This window comes from Mustela putorius, unplaced genomic scaffold (genome assembly GCF_011764305.1).
Source record: "Mustela putorius furo isolate JIRA1106 unplaced genomic scaffold, ASM1176430v1.1 tig00000407_pilon_pilon_pilon, whole genome shotgun sequence".
In the NCBI taxonomy this organism is placed as follows: domain Eukaryota; kingdom Metazoa; phylum Chordata; class Mammalia; order Carnivora; family Mustelidae; genus Mustela; species Mustela putorius.
In genome coordinates, this window is record NW_025421373.1 from 23,943,425 (window position 1) to 23,959,490 (window position 16,066).

The 16,066-nt window shown below is 42.7% G+C and overlaps 1 protein-coding gene across 2 annotated transcripts in view; it reads left to right on the plus strand.

Moving 5' to 3' along the window:
• Positions 1-200: 200 nt before the first annotated feature.
• SLC36A1 (solute carrier family 36 member 1) overlaps positions 201-16,066 on the plus strand; it is a 46,143-nt gene continuing 30,277 nt past the window's right edge. Inside the window, exons 1-2 of one of the 2 annotated variants that reach the window (XM_004737784.3) lie at positions 201-335; positions 10,995-11,142. In XM_004737784.3, the coding sequence (XP_004737841.3) occupies positions 11,000-11,142 (143 nt within the window). In that variant the 5' untranslated portion in view covers positions 201-335; positions 10,995-10,999. The remainder of the gene's footprint in view (positions 336-10,994; positions 11,143-16,066) is intronic. The other variant, XM_013049336.2, reaches the window with a different exon arrangement.

Sequence of the window (16,066 nt, forward strand, 5' to 3'; positions counted from 1 at the left end):
CAGAGCTCAAGGGACTCGCCGGCCTCGCTCCGAGCTCAGCGCCCCGCCCCGCCCCGTTGTCCCAGGCCCCAGGCCCCCCGAGCACCGCCCTGCCTGCAATGACAACAACTGGTCGCCAGGTGGTGCTGCGGCGCCGGGTTCCGGAGCTTCGTGACAGAAGGGGAGCTACAGCCAGCGGGGACACGTGACCCGGGGCTCCGGCTGGGGCTCCGGCGTCACGTGACGCGGCCCGGAAGCCGCGAGCCCCGGCAGCTAAGGGGGATGGCAGGGGCTCCGCGCTGAGGCCAGGACAGGTGGGCTGCACCGAAGCGGGAGCCGGAGCCGGAGCTCGAGCGGTGAGTCTTCTCGCTGACCGGCCGGGGCTGCCGGCGAGTCACTGTCTCAGGCGGGACCCACGTCGCCTTCCTCGGGGGCGCAGCGGATGCTCGGGGTCAGGCACTGACCGACTTGGGGTGCGGGTCCGAGTCTCCCCGGCTTCCCACCCTCAGCCATGATAAGATGCGGGCACCCCTCCCGGGATGAGGCGAGCACTGTCTGGCGGCACTGTCTCCCTTGACCTCCCCTTGCCGTTTGACAGGTGGGGAAACTGAGGTAGCGAGCTGGGAAGGGTCAGCCAGACGACGAGCCAGGGCTTCTTCCACGCTTCCCAAAGGGGCCCCGTCGCCTCGGGCAGGTCACGCGCCCTCTGTGAGAACCCTGCTTGGGGGACTTGCGATGGTGGGTCTTCGGGTCATAGAGCTCCAGACCTGGGACCCCCTCCCCCCCGCCGGTGCAGCCCCCTTCTAGGACAGTTGGGGAAATCGAGGCTCGGGGCTTGCCTAAGGTCACACAGTGAGTGAGTGGCAGCCCTGCGACTAGAATCCAAGTCTCCCCAGGTTCCAGCTGCGGCTTGCTTTTCAGCACACCGCCTCCTGCAGACAGCTTGACGTGTGAACGGCACCCTCTCCCGTCCTCTCCTCTTCTGGCGCTCCCTTTTTTTTTAGCTCTGCATTCTCCATCCCCGGATTGGCTTGGTTCTGGGTGTGGTTCCCTGTTTCAGTGTTCACGATTTTTTCTGCAGCCTCATCATTCTGTAGGTTTTGCTTCCAACGTCCTGCTATTTTGTGTAAATGGTGCCGAAATACGAAATAGGAATTGGAGTAAGCTCCTGGGTGGGTAGGTGGCTCCCAGCAGGGGTTGTGGAGAGCCCTGGGGTTAACCTGAAGAATGTAAAGCCCCGGCTTTAGTTTTTCTGTAGCTTGCTTGTCTCCTTTGGAGAATGTTGGCTATTTGGATGCAACCATTGGAGGTTTGCTGAAATGAGATAGTGTCGTGGTGTGATGGAAAGAACCAAGACTGGGGAATTGGGAGATACTGTTCTAACTCTGACACTTGCTTTGCAACCTTGGGTGACTCCCATCCTGGAATACAGTGATGGAGTTGAATCCCTAAGGACCTCTTCTGCTCTGACATTCTGTACCTTTAGCTCTGTTTGTCTTCTAATCCGAGCGGGTTTTCCCCTGGGTACATTACTGTCGCCTTGTGACAAGGGTTAATCCAGTTGTCCAGGAAGCAGTCTCCCTACTCCACTCATTTCTAGGTTACCATGAGATCCCCCTCTTTCTTTATCTCTGTATTAAGTCCAATCTAAATGTTGGCAGCTGAGAATGATTTCGACTGTCTTTAATCACTTTAAACATGATCAAGGCCTTCTTTGACTCTTGTCGAGAGCCTTGTCCACAGTAATTAACTTGTACGTTGAGAGTATGTTTTCTTTAAAGATGTGGAGGAAGTAAAGAGGACACAAAGCAATGGTCTTTTCCTCGGAGTTTGAGACGGTGGGGTAGAGGCTGTGTGAAGAAGAGGCTGCTGTGATGCCGCTATTAAGCCTCTCTTCCTTTGCTTTCTGAGTGTGTCATTTATAATGGCCTGCTATTGAGTCCTTATTTTCCCTTTAAACCATATAGCTTTTCATTCAGCCTCATCTCTCTGCAGCTGGAGTGCTCAGAGCTGGCTTTGTCTATTTTAAAGGCAGATTCCATTTCTTCTGCAATATTCCAGAGACTACAATGAAGACCAATGCATGCAAGTGCCAAAAGGGAAGTGGCTTTGGGTGAACTTAAGAACTTTCAAAGAATAAGAGCTCTTTCATGTTTCAGCACAGAGCATGGAGGTCCCTGTCACTGAAGATAATTGTCACTGGGCAATTACTTTTGGGAATGCTATAGATTATGTTATTGTGTTGGGTAGAGCTTTGGACTAGGTAAAATTTGAGGTTTTCTTCTAACTCAGGGGTACTGTGAAACTCTGGGAGGGTTTCTTTTTTTAATTTATATATTTAACAGACAGACATCACAAGTAGGCAGAAAGAGAGGAAGGGAAGCAGGCTCCCTGCCGAGCAGAGAGTCCGATGTGGGGCTCCATCCCAGGACCCTGAGAACATGACCTGAGCTGAAGGCAGAGGCTTCAACCCACTGAGCCACCCAGGCGCCGCCTGGGAGGGACTTTTTAGCATGAAGAATGTGAAGTAGAGTGGGTGTCCACTTCTATGACTGCCTTACTTTTCCCCTTGCCTCAGACAATTACTTTCTCTTGCGTTAAGTACTCTTGTTTTTTAATTTAATTTTATTTTTTAAATTTCTCTTCCCCCAGGGAGTGTCTGAATTCTTTAAATGCTTGCTATCTCTTCCAAGGTCAGATGCTGAAGAGTCCTTATGCTATGAATGATACATTTCTTCTTTCCACCCTAACCTGAAAGCAGGGTTCTAGAACTAGGCTGAGTGAATGGACTTTGGTTTCTGCTTTGGCTGGCCTAGCTCTGATAACCCCTTCCAGAAGTGTGTGACTGACTGACCACCAACACCTAGGCTAGCTTTTCTCTTTGCCCACAGAGGAAACTCACGCTGAGTCCTTTTACCTCAACCCAAGCCTTGCAGAAATCCTGAGCCTCTCTCCTTAAGCAAGGCCTTACTGGATCTAAGCAAACAAAGCTAGCTCTGTTTTATAGGTGTGGGGTCTCATGGATGAGACATTCTTAATGTGCCAGAATAGGAACCACATGATGTTGCATTTGGTCCCATCTTTTCTTTGATCTCCCAAACATTTCTCTTAGAAGCCTCGACACCCAGGACCAGCTCTCAATAGTAGGAAATATTCTCTAGTAGGAAATATTCCTTTGTGCTTCCCTATTCCGTGAAGTCAGGAATCTGTCTGTGTTACTGCGATGCTCATGGCACATAGATCACCATTTCCAAGACGAGCTGGCTCTGCTCTCCAGAGTGATGAAAAGGAGAACTGCAGAACTGCAAGTTTGCACAGTGAACTTTCTGACTTCCTGCTCTTAAAATTCTGTATAGTGATAATTGCATCTAGCTCTGAACTCATGTACTTTTTATTATGCAGAATTCCCCCTGCATGCCTAATCTTGCCCCTGTTTTGTTCCAAAGGAGATTGCAAGGAGGATAGATAATTTATGGTGTGATAGAAAAATGGACTGAATGTGGTATGTTGTATTCTAATCCCATGTCTTTAACTGGCTGGGGCCTTGCTTTTCTCACCTTTGAATGAGAAGCTGGGGCGTTAGGTCTTCTGTAAGTCATGCCTAGTCCTGACATTTAGTGGTTTTTATGTTTGTGTGTAAAAAGTGAGTGTGTTTGTCTCATCAGCCCCTCCTGGGCAGAGCCTGCTGAAGTCAGCAGCTGCTTTGCGGCTGCCCTCTCACCAGAATCTTTTAGGCAGGAATCAAATTATGAAATGTACTTCTGTGGTAGGTGAAATGGAGTTTCATCTGATTCCCTTTAAAAACAAATCACATGGAAGTTAGAAATTTTCATTTTCCTCCGTGTAGACCCCACATAGCAACACAGTCTGTTTCCTTGTTTATGATTTTGAAATTCCAGCAGTATAGAAGAGAAAAATGCATCTAAAGAATTTGCTGATTCTTAGGGTTCCAAAGTCTAACCCAGTGTAATTGTTTCAGAAAAATGGGTAGCACTTGTAGTCTGCAAATATCACCAATCCGTGAACTCTGTTAGGAAATGAGGCCTGGGGTGTGCCTATCATAAGATCATATATATTTTTCTAGTGCCTAGTATAAATCCACCTGTAATCAAGATCATTTAGGAAGATGGTTAAAAATAAAAATGCTCAGGTTGAATCAGATTGGGCCGAGAAATCTGTTTGGTTTTTTTAAAGCCATTTTATTGACATATAATTCACATGGCATGGCATACAGTTCAACCATTTAAAGTGTACAATTCAGAGGCTTTTAGTATATTCACAGAATTGTGCAGCTGTCACCACAATCAATTCTGGAGCCTTCCCACCTCCCCAAAAGAAACTGTTCCTTAGGTGTCCCCTGCTAATTCCTCTTAACTCCATACCCCAAGCCTTAGGCAACTACTACTCTGTTTTCTGCTCTAGACTTTCATATGAACAAAAGTATATCGTATATGGTGCTCTATGACTGACTTTTTTCAATTAAAATAATGTTTTCCAGGTTCACCCATGTAGTCACATGTATCAGTATTTAATTTTTTTTAATTTATTTTTTATTTATTTTCAGCATAACAGTATTCATTATTTTTGCACCACACCCAGTGCTCCATGCAATCCGTGCCCTCTATAATACCCACCACCTGGTACCCCGACCTCCCACCCCCTGCCCCTTCAAACCCCTCAGATTGTTTTTCAGAGTCCAGAGTCTCTCATGGTTCACCTCCCCTTCCAATTTCCCCCAACTCCCTTTTCCTCTCTAACTCCCCATGTCCTCCATGCTATTTGTTATGCTCCACAAATAACTGAAACCATATGATAATTGACTTTCTCTGCTTGACTTATTTCACTCAGCATAATCTTTTCCAGTCCCGTCCATGTTGCTATAAAAGTTGGGTATTCATCCTTTCTGATGGAGGCATAATACTCCATAGTGTATATGGACCACATCTTCCTTATCCATTCGTCCGTTGAAGGGCATCTTGGTTCTTTACACAGTTTGGCGACCGTGGCCATTGCTGCTATAAACACTGGGGTACAGATGGCCCTTCTTTTCACTACATCTGTATCTTTGGGGTAAATATCCAGTAGTGCAATGGCAGGGTCATAGGGAAGTTCTATTTTTAATTTCTTGAGGAATCTCCACACTGTTCTCCAAAGAGGCTGCACCAACTTGCAGTCCCACCAACAGTGTAAGAGGGTTCCCCTTTCTCCACATCCCCTCCAACACATGTTGTTTCCTGTCTTGCTAATTTTGGCCATTCTAACTGGTGTAAGGTATACCTCAATGTGGTTTTAATTTGAATCTCCCTGAGGGCTAGTGATGATGAACATTTTTTCATGTGTCTGACAGCCATTTGTATGTCTTCATTGGAGAAGTGTCTGTTCATATCTTCTGCCCATTTTTTATTGATAAATAATATTATATCAATATACCACGTTTCATTTATCCATTCATCAGGTTTATTTCCACATTTTGGCGCTTAGGGATAATGCTGCTGTGAACATTTGTGTACCAGGTTTTTGTGAGGACATACATTTTCATTTTAGGACATACCTAGGAGTAGAATTGCTGGGTCATATGGTAACTGTGTTTTGAGTAATTGCAAGACTGTTGTCCAAAGTGGCTGTACCATTTTACATTCCCACCAACTGTCTTAGAGGGCTCTCATTTCTCCACAGCTTCACCAAAATTTTTTATTATCTATCTTTGATTTTAGCCATCTTGGTGGGTATGAAGTGGTCTTTGGTTCACATTTTCCTGATGGCCAGTGATATTGAATATCTTTTCATGTGGTTATTGGCCATTTTCACATCTTTGGCAATATGACTCTCCAGGTGCTTTGCCTATTTTTTAATTGGATTGACTTTTTATTATTGAGTTATAATAGTCCTTTGTATTTTCTAGATATAAGTCTCTTATCAGAAATATGATTTGCAGAAATTTTCTCCCATTATTTGTGTTTCTTTTCACTTCCTTGGTGTTGTTTGAGACACAAACATTTTTAATTTCAATAATGTCTAATTTACCTGGGTTCCCCCCTGGTTTTTTTTTTTGGCTTGTGCTTTTGTTGTCATATCTAATTATCTAATCTGAGGTCATGAAGATTTATGCTTATGTTTTCTTCTAAGACTTCTATGGTTTAACTCCTGTGTTTAGGTCTTTGATCTGTTATGAGTTAATTTTTGCCTATGGTTTGAGATAGAGTTCTAACTTCATTCTTTGAATGTGAATATCCAGTAGTCCCAGCATGATTTGTTGAAAAGATGGTTCTTTTCCCATTGAATTATCTTGGCACTCTTGTCAAAAATCAGTTGACCAGAGATGTGAGTGTTTATTTTTGGACTCTCAATTCTATTCCATTTATCTATATATCTATCTTTATGCCAGTACCTTATTATCTTGATTACTGTAGCTTTGTGCTAAGTTTTGAAATTGGGAAGTCCTCCAACTTTGTTCTTCTTTTTTAAAATTATTTTGGCTAATCTGAGCCTCTTGAATTTCCACGCGAATTTTAGAATCTGACAGTTTCTTGCCAGTTTCTGAAAAGGCAACTGGGATTTTGTTAGGCATTCAGCTGAAACTATAGGTCAGTTTGGAGAATGTTGCCATCTTAACAACATTCAGTCTTCTAATCCTTGAACATTGGGGTGTTTTTTCAACTTTTTAGGCTCTTAATTTCTTTCAACAATATATTGTAGTTTTCATGTACAAGCCTTCCACATTCTTGGCTTAAATTTATTCCTAAGAATTTTATTCTTTTTTGATGGTATTGTAAAGAGACAGTTTCTCAATTTAATTTTCAGATTGTTCATTGGAAATTCATAGAAACACAACTGGTTTTTGTATTTTGACTTTGTATCTTACAACTCTGCCGAATTTACTAATTCTCCTAGCTTTAGTAGATAACTTTTTATGTGTTTACAAGTCACCCTTTAAAGTATTGTTTAGTTTTTGGTGATGAAGCTAAGTAATACTTCAGTACTGCCTCTCCCTCCCTCTATTCCTTTGTCCTCCCCTGACCTTCCCATATGCCCCCAAAGATAGATGATAGATAGATAGATAGATAGATAGATATGGATTCTCTTTCCTTTGTTGGAATGGAAACCAATCAGTAAGCTCTTAGATGGTAATTTGTTGAGAATGTTTTATGTATTTTCAAAAGTGAGTAAATATGAGGCTGATAGGTGGATGAAAGATGCTCAGTTTTTATTTTGCTGAAAATTAAAGAAATGTAAAATTAAACAAGTACAAGGAGCCACCGTCTGTTTAAAAGAACAAAAATTAAAATGAGAAAAACCAACATTGGCAGAGTTATGAAGAGACAGTCATGTCCATATATTGTTAGTGACACTATAGGTTAGTTCAGCCATTTGTATGTTAAGAACCATAAAAATGAACTTATTAACCTAGTTCTATGCCAAAGATATGTCTCAAAAATTAAAAATTGTATGAATTCTTATTAGCTGTGCTATAATAGATTTTAAAAAAGAAAGCATAAACCTCAAATCCAACGATTAGGAACTAGTGAAGCAAATTATTATATCAACATAATGATGGACCATTATGTTGCAACTAAACATTATTAGTGTGTGTACTGTACAGATTCAAGGAAGAGTAGATATGAAATAAGTGGGAAAACCCTTAAAATAATGAGAATATTGATAACAAAAAATGGGTTATGTAAGAAATTTTTTAAAATGTTAAGTTTATACAAATAGCTGATATTTCAGTACAATTATGGTTGAATGTATACTTGAAGAAAAAAATATTTTTCCACTGAACAAAAAGTTTCTTACTTTGTAGTGGTTCACCCTTATAGGTCTAAATTCATTAGGAAAATTTTAACTTTGTGTTGATGGACCACACATAATATATAAACTTTTTTTCTTTGTCCTTAAGAACCTGAAGGACAAGCTTGTCCTGAATTTTCACATATCATGCCCCTCATGTTAACAGTTAGCAGGTGCTATTAAAATCTCCCACAGGGCAGGAATCACAATTGCACAAGAGATTTGGAAACCAGGTTTCATCAAAGGGAGCCCAGGGCAAGGTAGCGTGGCCTTGGAGGCCAACACTCAGTGGGGACAGCTAGAGAGCAAGGGAAGGCACCCTTGGTTGCAGAAAGAGCCCCAGAAGGAACTCCAGGAGGGACTACACCCACCCTCTATCGTGCTTAGATCCCTACTTCACAGCTCTGAGAAAGGCCTTCTGCTTGCGGTTTCCTAGGGATGGGGAACACGTTGTCTCCCAGAGCCGTCTGTTCCATTAGGTAACTCCTTTTGATAAAGATTTTTCCTTATGTCTAGCCAAAGACCTGCCTCCCTCTGCTTTCCACCTACTGATCCTATTTCTGACTCATCTTTGCCATCTCACAGGACAAGTCTTATCCATAGGACAGCTTTTTTTTTTTTTTTAAATTTCTTTTCAGTGTTTCAGAATTCATTGTTTATGCACCACACCCAGTGCTCCATGAAATATGTGCCCTCCTTAATACCCACCACCAGGCTCACCCAACCCCCCCACCCCCTCCCCTCCAAAACCCTCAGTTTGTTTTTCAGAGTCCACAGTATCTCATGGTTCGTCTCCCCCTCCAGTTTCCCCCAACTATCCTCTCCATCTCCCCATGTCCTCCGTGTTATTCCTTATGCTCCACAAGTAAGTGAAACCATGTGATAATTGACTTTCTCTGCTTGATTTATTTCACTCAGCATAATCTCTTCCAGTCCCATCCATGTTGATACAAAAGTTGGGTATTCATGCTTTCTGATGGAGGCATAATACTCCATAGTATATATGAATCCTTGTCTTCTTTACCCATTTGTCTGTTGAGGGGCATCTTGATTCTTTCCGCAGTTTGGCGACTGTGGCCATTGCTGCTATGAACATTGAGGTACAGATGGCCTTTCTTTTCACTATATCTGTATCTTTGGGGTAAATACCCAGTAGTGCAATTGCGCGGTCATAGGGAAGCTCTATTTTTAATTTATTAAGGAATCTCCACACTGTTTTCCAAAGTGGCTGCACTAACTTGCATTCACACCAACAGTGCATAGGACAGCTTTTATTTTATTTTATTTTTTAAAGATTTTATTTATTATTTGACAGAGAGAGATCACAAGTAGGCAGAGAAGCACGCAGAGAGAGAGAGAGGGAAGTAGGCTCCCCACTAAGCAGAGAGCCCGCTGCAGGGCTTGATCCCAGGACCCTGAGATCATGACCTGAGCTCAAGGCAGAGGCTTAACCCACTCAGCCATCGAGGCGGCCCATAGGAAAGCTTTTAAAAGCATTTTTTATACCTGCCAAGTTGCCAGCTCTCCAGGTTGGATGCTTCTCGTCATCCCTCCTCAGGCTGGTGCTGAGCCCTGGCTATGCCACAGTTTATTATTCCCTTAATAGTATGCTGCCTGGAACAGAATATAATGCACAGCAAAACAATGGTGCTGTCATTTACCTTCCCTTCTCATCCTTGTGCAACCTAGACTTAGCTGACTTGGCATCTGTTATTAAATTATTGACTTCTGTCGAGCTTATCATCAGCTAAAACTCATAAGTGCGTTATTTTCTTCTTTTTAACATCCATACAGTTGCCAAGCCACATCTGCCACATCCTGCAATTGTTTCTCATACTTTGGATCTACAGATTTTAGCTTCTATTTGAGCAGTTTCTTAGCAATATTCTGCTGGGGGCAACTTTAGTTTTTATATACAACATAAATAAGCTTCTTTACAGTATTTGGAATAAACTGAGCATCTGGGCCAAGTAAGCGATGGAGTTGTTTCTTGGTTGTTGGGGAGGGGTGGGGAAATTTGTCAGTCCCTGTGTCCTGTCCCTTCTCCCTCAGTAATATGCAGGATTCACCTGGAAGGCTATATTCCTCAGACACTTTGGTGTGTTAGAAAAGACTAGAAATTGGCTGTTGTTTGCATAGATGATTACATTGGTTGATTCCTGGAATATTAGCACTAGAGAGATGCTGAGGGGTCTTTCAGTTCATTGCCCTGTACCCCCTTGCTGCACATTTGGGGTAAATAAAGAGAATTGTTCCATGCTACTAAGAGAACTGGTGATGCAGTCAGCCTCAGAACCCAGGCCTTCTGACATACATACATAGATACTGACATATTAGCTTTGCTTGGATAACGGCTTTCAACTCCTCCTATTAAGATACGTTATAGATACCCCCACACACACACCGAGCCCTCTTATGAGTTTAACTGCCCCAGAGCTAGTTGACTTCTTCGAGTCCTTCCAGAATGCAAGTAAATGATGCCCTGTTAGATATTTAGCAAAGTCACTTTGAGCTGCTTGCAGTTATGGCTTATTGCAAGGTAAGAATCCTGGGGTCAGGGGAGGAGGGTTACTGGTGACCTCCTAAGAATACAGGATGGGCCAGAGGTCATGGTGGAGAGAGAGAGGAAGTCATCTGTGGCTCCAGAACCTGGTGGGGAATCTGAGCAGAATTGGATCATTTGGAGGGGATTTTTTTTGAATGCAACAAGGTTCTTTTTCTAATGCATGCAGGAGAAAAATAAGATGCAGTCAGGACTATTCAGGTTCTCATCCTCTGAGAGCTTGACTCCTGGGGAAGGTGAACCTGGATACAATATATCTGTTGTTCAGTGTTCAAAGAAATCAGCTGGAAGGAGGGGATAGTTACTCCCAACCAAAGGAAACAGGGAAGGCTTCCTGGAAGCACCTGTCTGCATCTTCCCCCACCCAATCCATGCAATGCCTCACCTTTGCTCTGTCCAGGTGTGTGGTGGCAAATTTAGAAATTTATGAGTGGGGCACTGAGAAGGTTGGGAGACAGAAGCCAAGTGTGAGCTCAGCCCGCCCATGTGTACTTTGCACTTTTCCCATTTCCCTTGGTATCAGGCACTGTCACTGAACTTAATTCATAGTGCAGCTATCACTGAGCTGCTGTGACAATGGCTGCTTCTGCCCCAGAGCCCACCGCAGGCTTGGAGCTAAAGGCCCCAGCTGCTGGAGGTCTTAGCAGTGACCCTGTCCCCTCAGCTACCATGTCCACGCAGAGACTTCGGAATGAGGACTACCATGACTACAGCTCCACGGACGTGAGCCCAGAGGAGAGCCCATCCGAAGGCCTAAACAATTTCTCTTCCCAGGGCTCCTACCAGCGATTTGGGGAAAGCAACAGCACAACGTAAGTAGCTGTTTCTTCTTCTGTCCTGGGTGTGATTCATGTTTTTACATTCTGTGTTGGTAACATAGTCTCCCTTAGAGGTATTCTTGCTCCCCCATTTTATCAATTCCCCATTTTACAGGAAGGAAGATATAAAGAGATTGGGTGAGTAACAGCTCTAAGATTTGAGTTCCTTGCTCACCAGTCTTTCCATCTGCATCTGTTTTACATTCTTTGCTCCTTTCAGCTGTGTTGGTCCCAGAAGGCTGGTGCTGAACTTAAGAGAAACTTCTAGAGAGACCATTCTCTTAATTCAGAACCATGGGTCATCTGTGCTAGAACCTCAAATACTCTAGGCTCAATTGGAAGCTTCATTTGCAGAGTCTCGCCCAAACTTCTGCCCCATCACCAGTCAGTCAGTTCATTTGACTGAAGAAATGATAGGAGGGAGGAAGGAATAATTTCTCCTGCCCTTAAAAACTTTGAGTTTGAAGAGTGCTTGGGTGGCTCAGTCAATTAAGCCTCGAGCTCTTGATTTTGGTTCCAGGTCAGGATCTCAGTGTTGTGAGATCGAGTCTCACGTTGGGCTCCACACTGGTCGTGGAGCCTGCTTATGATTCTCTCTTTTCCTCTCCCTCTCCCCTCACCACTCTCTCTCTTTCCTCCCTATCTCTTAAAAAAAAAAAAAAAATCAAGGGGTTGAGAAAAAGAGGTCTGCCTAGCATTGTTTAGGCATGTTAGCTCTGGCGAATCTTTCTTATCTCTAGAAACTGAATTCCATCTATGACTCATCTGGGTGGAGTTTGGCCCTCTCTGGGCCTTAGTTTCCCCAAATGTAAGAGAAAATTGAGGACCCCACTGTGAAGCTGTGCTGACTGCTATTCACCCACTTGAATTAGAAGATTCAGAGGAGGGTTTTCTACCCCACTGAGTTCTCTAACTCAATCCTGAATCAACAGACCCCTGATATTTTCTCTAGAGCCCAACATTCTACCTTTTTTTGGCTCTTCTGTTTATTCCTCAAGCTTAGCTATTACCCTTTCTGTGTTCCTTTGTGGGATGGATGTGACTTATCAAGGGAATCCTTTATGTACTAGACTTAAAACGCGTGACTGCCCAAGCAAACTATCAAAGATTCTCTTGGAGGTCATTACTGGGGAAGCTCCCTCTGGCTACAGTGTCTCTTGGAGAAGGACATTTTCTCTTGTAAACAGGGATAGAATGACAGGATGTGGTCTGTCCACATAAGCACTAGCTGATTTTTGCTCCTAAAGATACAGTCTCTATAGCCTATTTCTCATGTGGCATGCATTTGTGGATTCCCCCATTTGCTTGCAGTGTTGGCTGATGGGAAAGGTTGCATAGAAGACAACTGGAAGCAGTGAGGACCATCTTTCCCCTGTTTTCCTAACCTGTCCACTCAGTTGGCTTCCTCCAAGCAGGAGGAGCTCCAGATGCAGCCAGTGGCATGTGAGAGCTTCCCTTCAAAAGTCACACTCATTGTGAAATGCTTCTTCCGAGCTTCTCTCTCTATAGTTTTCCTTCCAGTTTTTGCTCCTTCTTGTTCTCACCCATCAGCTTGTCTGTGCAATGCTTGCCATATGGTTTCTAGATTTTCATTTTTAAAGGGACCTCTCTAAAGTTCAAAACCAACCACTAGCAACTTCAGGATGGTAGTTCACAGGTTTTGTGTGTATTGAAAGTAATGTGTGCCTGTTAACTATCCTGATTACCTTTTTTTCACATTGGGTTATGACTAATGGTCAACCTAAAATTATTTCTCCTTGCTTGTTAGAAATTGAGAAAATCAGGAGATACCTTCCTTGGGCTTTTATTGGCATGTTTTCCAGGATATGATTTGTTGTGAGGGCCCATCCTGCCCTGATACTGTGATAGATGGAAAGGAAAGCCCATCTGTAAATGATGTTAGGTATCACAAGTGACCTAGGGAAAGTACTCCCTTGGACATGGAGAGTTGGCTGAGTGCTTGCCTGGGGCCCAGATCCACATAAGCGTTTATGTGTAGGAAATGTGCCAGGTATGCTTAAGGTGTAAGCTGATTCAGGTGACGTGTTAGCTCTTGCAAATCTCTGATATGGCAGAGTGTTAGAGACAAGTTTTTGAGCTGGATTCCTTGTCTCCTATGCCTTGCCCCACCCTGTTATCTAGTTTGCCAAGGAGCAGAGAACGCAGAACAAAGTACAAGGAACAAAATACAAGGAATAAAGTACATGCATGCATCTAACTAGCTCTTCTAAAGGTTAGGGGTTCAGTGGAAATCCCTAACCAGGGGTGCAGATAGGAAGCCCAGACACTTCCATACCTGTGTGTTTGTGAGGTTATTTCCTAACACTTGATGTTGTCAAGCTTCCGACTGTTTTGACAACAGCCTCATTTTATTCTATTGGGAAGTTCTTCTTGTTGCCATATCAGTCACATTATAGCAGCTGTTGGTTGAGCTTTGGTTCTTTTTCCCCAGGCTGGCAGGCTGAGAAACCAGTTGACCAAAACTGCTTCCTCTAGATTATCTACGGCAGCCATTTGCAAAGTGCGGTCTACAGACCCTTTGGGGGCCCATTTCAAGAAGTCTGTGAAATTGAAACTGTTTTCACAATAACACTAAGATGTTATTTATCTTTTCACTGTGTTGACATTTACATGGATGGTTCAGCAGCAGTGGTGGGTAAAATTGCTGATACATTAGCATAAACCAGGACCGTGCCACCAACTTATGCTAGTCATTGTATTTTCTTGCTGCCACACACATACAAAGAATAAGCCATTGTCACTTACGCAGGTCCTTGATGAAGTGGTCAAATTACTCATTTTATTATTTAACCCTTCAGTACAGGGTTTTAAATAATCGGCCTGGCCAAATAGGAAGTAGACATGAAATACTTTTACTGTGTACCAAATATGATGCTAGTCTCAACAACAAAACCTTGAGTGATTATTGGAATTGTAAACTGAACTAGCTGCTTTTTGTTTTGTTTCTTTTCTTTCATAGAACACTGTTTTTGCTAGGAAGAACTAATGAACTGTTGGTTATTCAGACCTGAGTATTTGACAGTACTGAATACTTCATTTCTTGAAAATGAAAGGAATGAGACCATCACCTCAAAAAAATAACCAGTGGTATTTGTTGCCCACAATAAAATTTGAGCTTTCAAGCAAAACTAGAAAAAAAGAACAACAAATATCCAACACTGAACTTGACAGCTTCCCTCTACTTAGAGACTTCTGATAAGATCGGTGATATTAATAAATGTGATTTTTTCAGATATTGTATAATGAAATGTGCCAGCATTTGAAAGATTGATATCTTCCAAATGGCCAGTGATACTAGAAAATTGTGCATGACTTTAAGATCCATTTGAAGGGCAAGATCACCAGTAGTGGTTTTTTTTTTTAACTTTATTTTATTTTTTCAGTGTTCCAAGATCCATTGTTTATGCATCACACCCAGTGCTCCATGCAATACGTGCCCTCCTTAATACCCACCACCAGGCTCACCCAACCCCCCAACCCCCTCCCCTCCAAAACCCTCAGTTTGTTTCTCAGAGTCCACAGTTTCTCGTGGTTCATCTCCTCCTCTGATTTCCCCCAACTCCCTTCTCTCCTTCTCCCAGTATCCTCCGTGTTATTCCTTATGCTCCACAAGTACGTGAAACCATATGATAATTGACTCTCTCTGATTGACTTATTTCACTCACTAGTAGGTTTTAATGTGATAGGATATCAAAAAGTTCAGACTCCTCATTATAACTAACTTCCTAAGAAATAACCATGTGTCGAATTTGGGGGTAGTATCAAAGGAAAATTACCATAATTGTCTAAAGAGACTATTAAAGCACATTCCAACTGCATGTCTGTATGAGGACAGATTTTCTTTATGTACTTCAACCAAAACAACATATCACAACAGCTTGAATGGAGAAGTAGATAATCCAACTGTCAAGCAAGACATTAAAGAGGTTTGCAGAAAAAGTAAACTAGTGCCATTTTTTATTTTGGAAAATAGAATTACTTTTTCATTAAAAATTTGTTATTCTGAAAAATAATAACGGTTTAAGGGGTCCCTGGGTGGCTCAGTCAGTTAAGTGTCTGCCTTTGGCTTGGTTTGTGATGGCAGGGTCCTGGAATCAAGCTTTGCATCGGACTGCCTGCTCAGCCTTGAGCCTGCTTCTTCCTCTCCCTCTGACTCTGCCCCTACCTACCTTGTGCTCTTTTGCTTGCTCTCTCTCACTCTTACAAATAAATGGATAAAAATCTTCCAAAAAAAAATGATAACAGTTTAGAAAAATCTGTTATTTATATTTATGTGGTTTTTAAAATTTTAATTAATAAGTTTTTGATTTCTCAACTTTTACTTGTAGTTTATATCACCAGACATAATTCATAAAAGGAAAAGCTGTTTGATATCCTCAATAATTTATAAGTGTATAAGGGGTTCGTGAGGAAAAAAATGTGTAAAAACTACTGATTTAGAACTTAAAGAGAACTATAGAGATTTTCATGGTTCACTCCCTATATCACCCGTAGTTAAGACTTTGCAGTCCTTGGAGTTAATTTTGTGATACTCTGTGGTTTGGGGTGATCCAAGCTTGGGGCCACTGATGGAAAAGAATAATGTTGGCCAGTTGCCTAGAATCCTGGTGTTTTTGAGCTGAAGAAACATTGGCAAGTATGCTGTCCTATCCATTCCCCCTCACTCTACAGCTTAGACAAAGTTCCAGCCGAGGGAAGGGAATTGTCATATGGAGTTAACTGTCAGAGCCAGGACTAAAAGGGGACCTGATCCCCTACAAAACCCGGCTCAGAGACATTTTAGGGAGGCCTCTGGTAAGCAGGTGAATTTTGCTACAATGCTTACCTTTGCCTGGAGTGGATTAAACATTTGCTAAGATAGACATTTGTGTGGCTCATCATTCTGCCTGTAATCTCT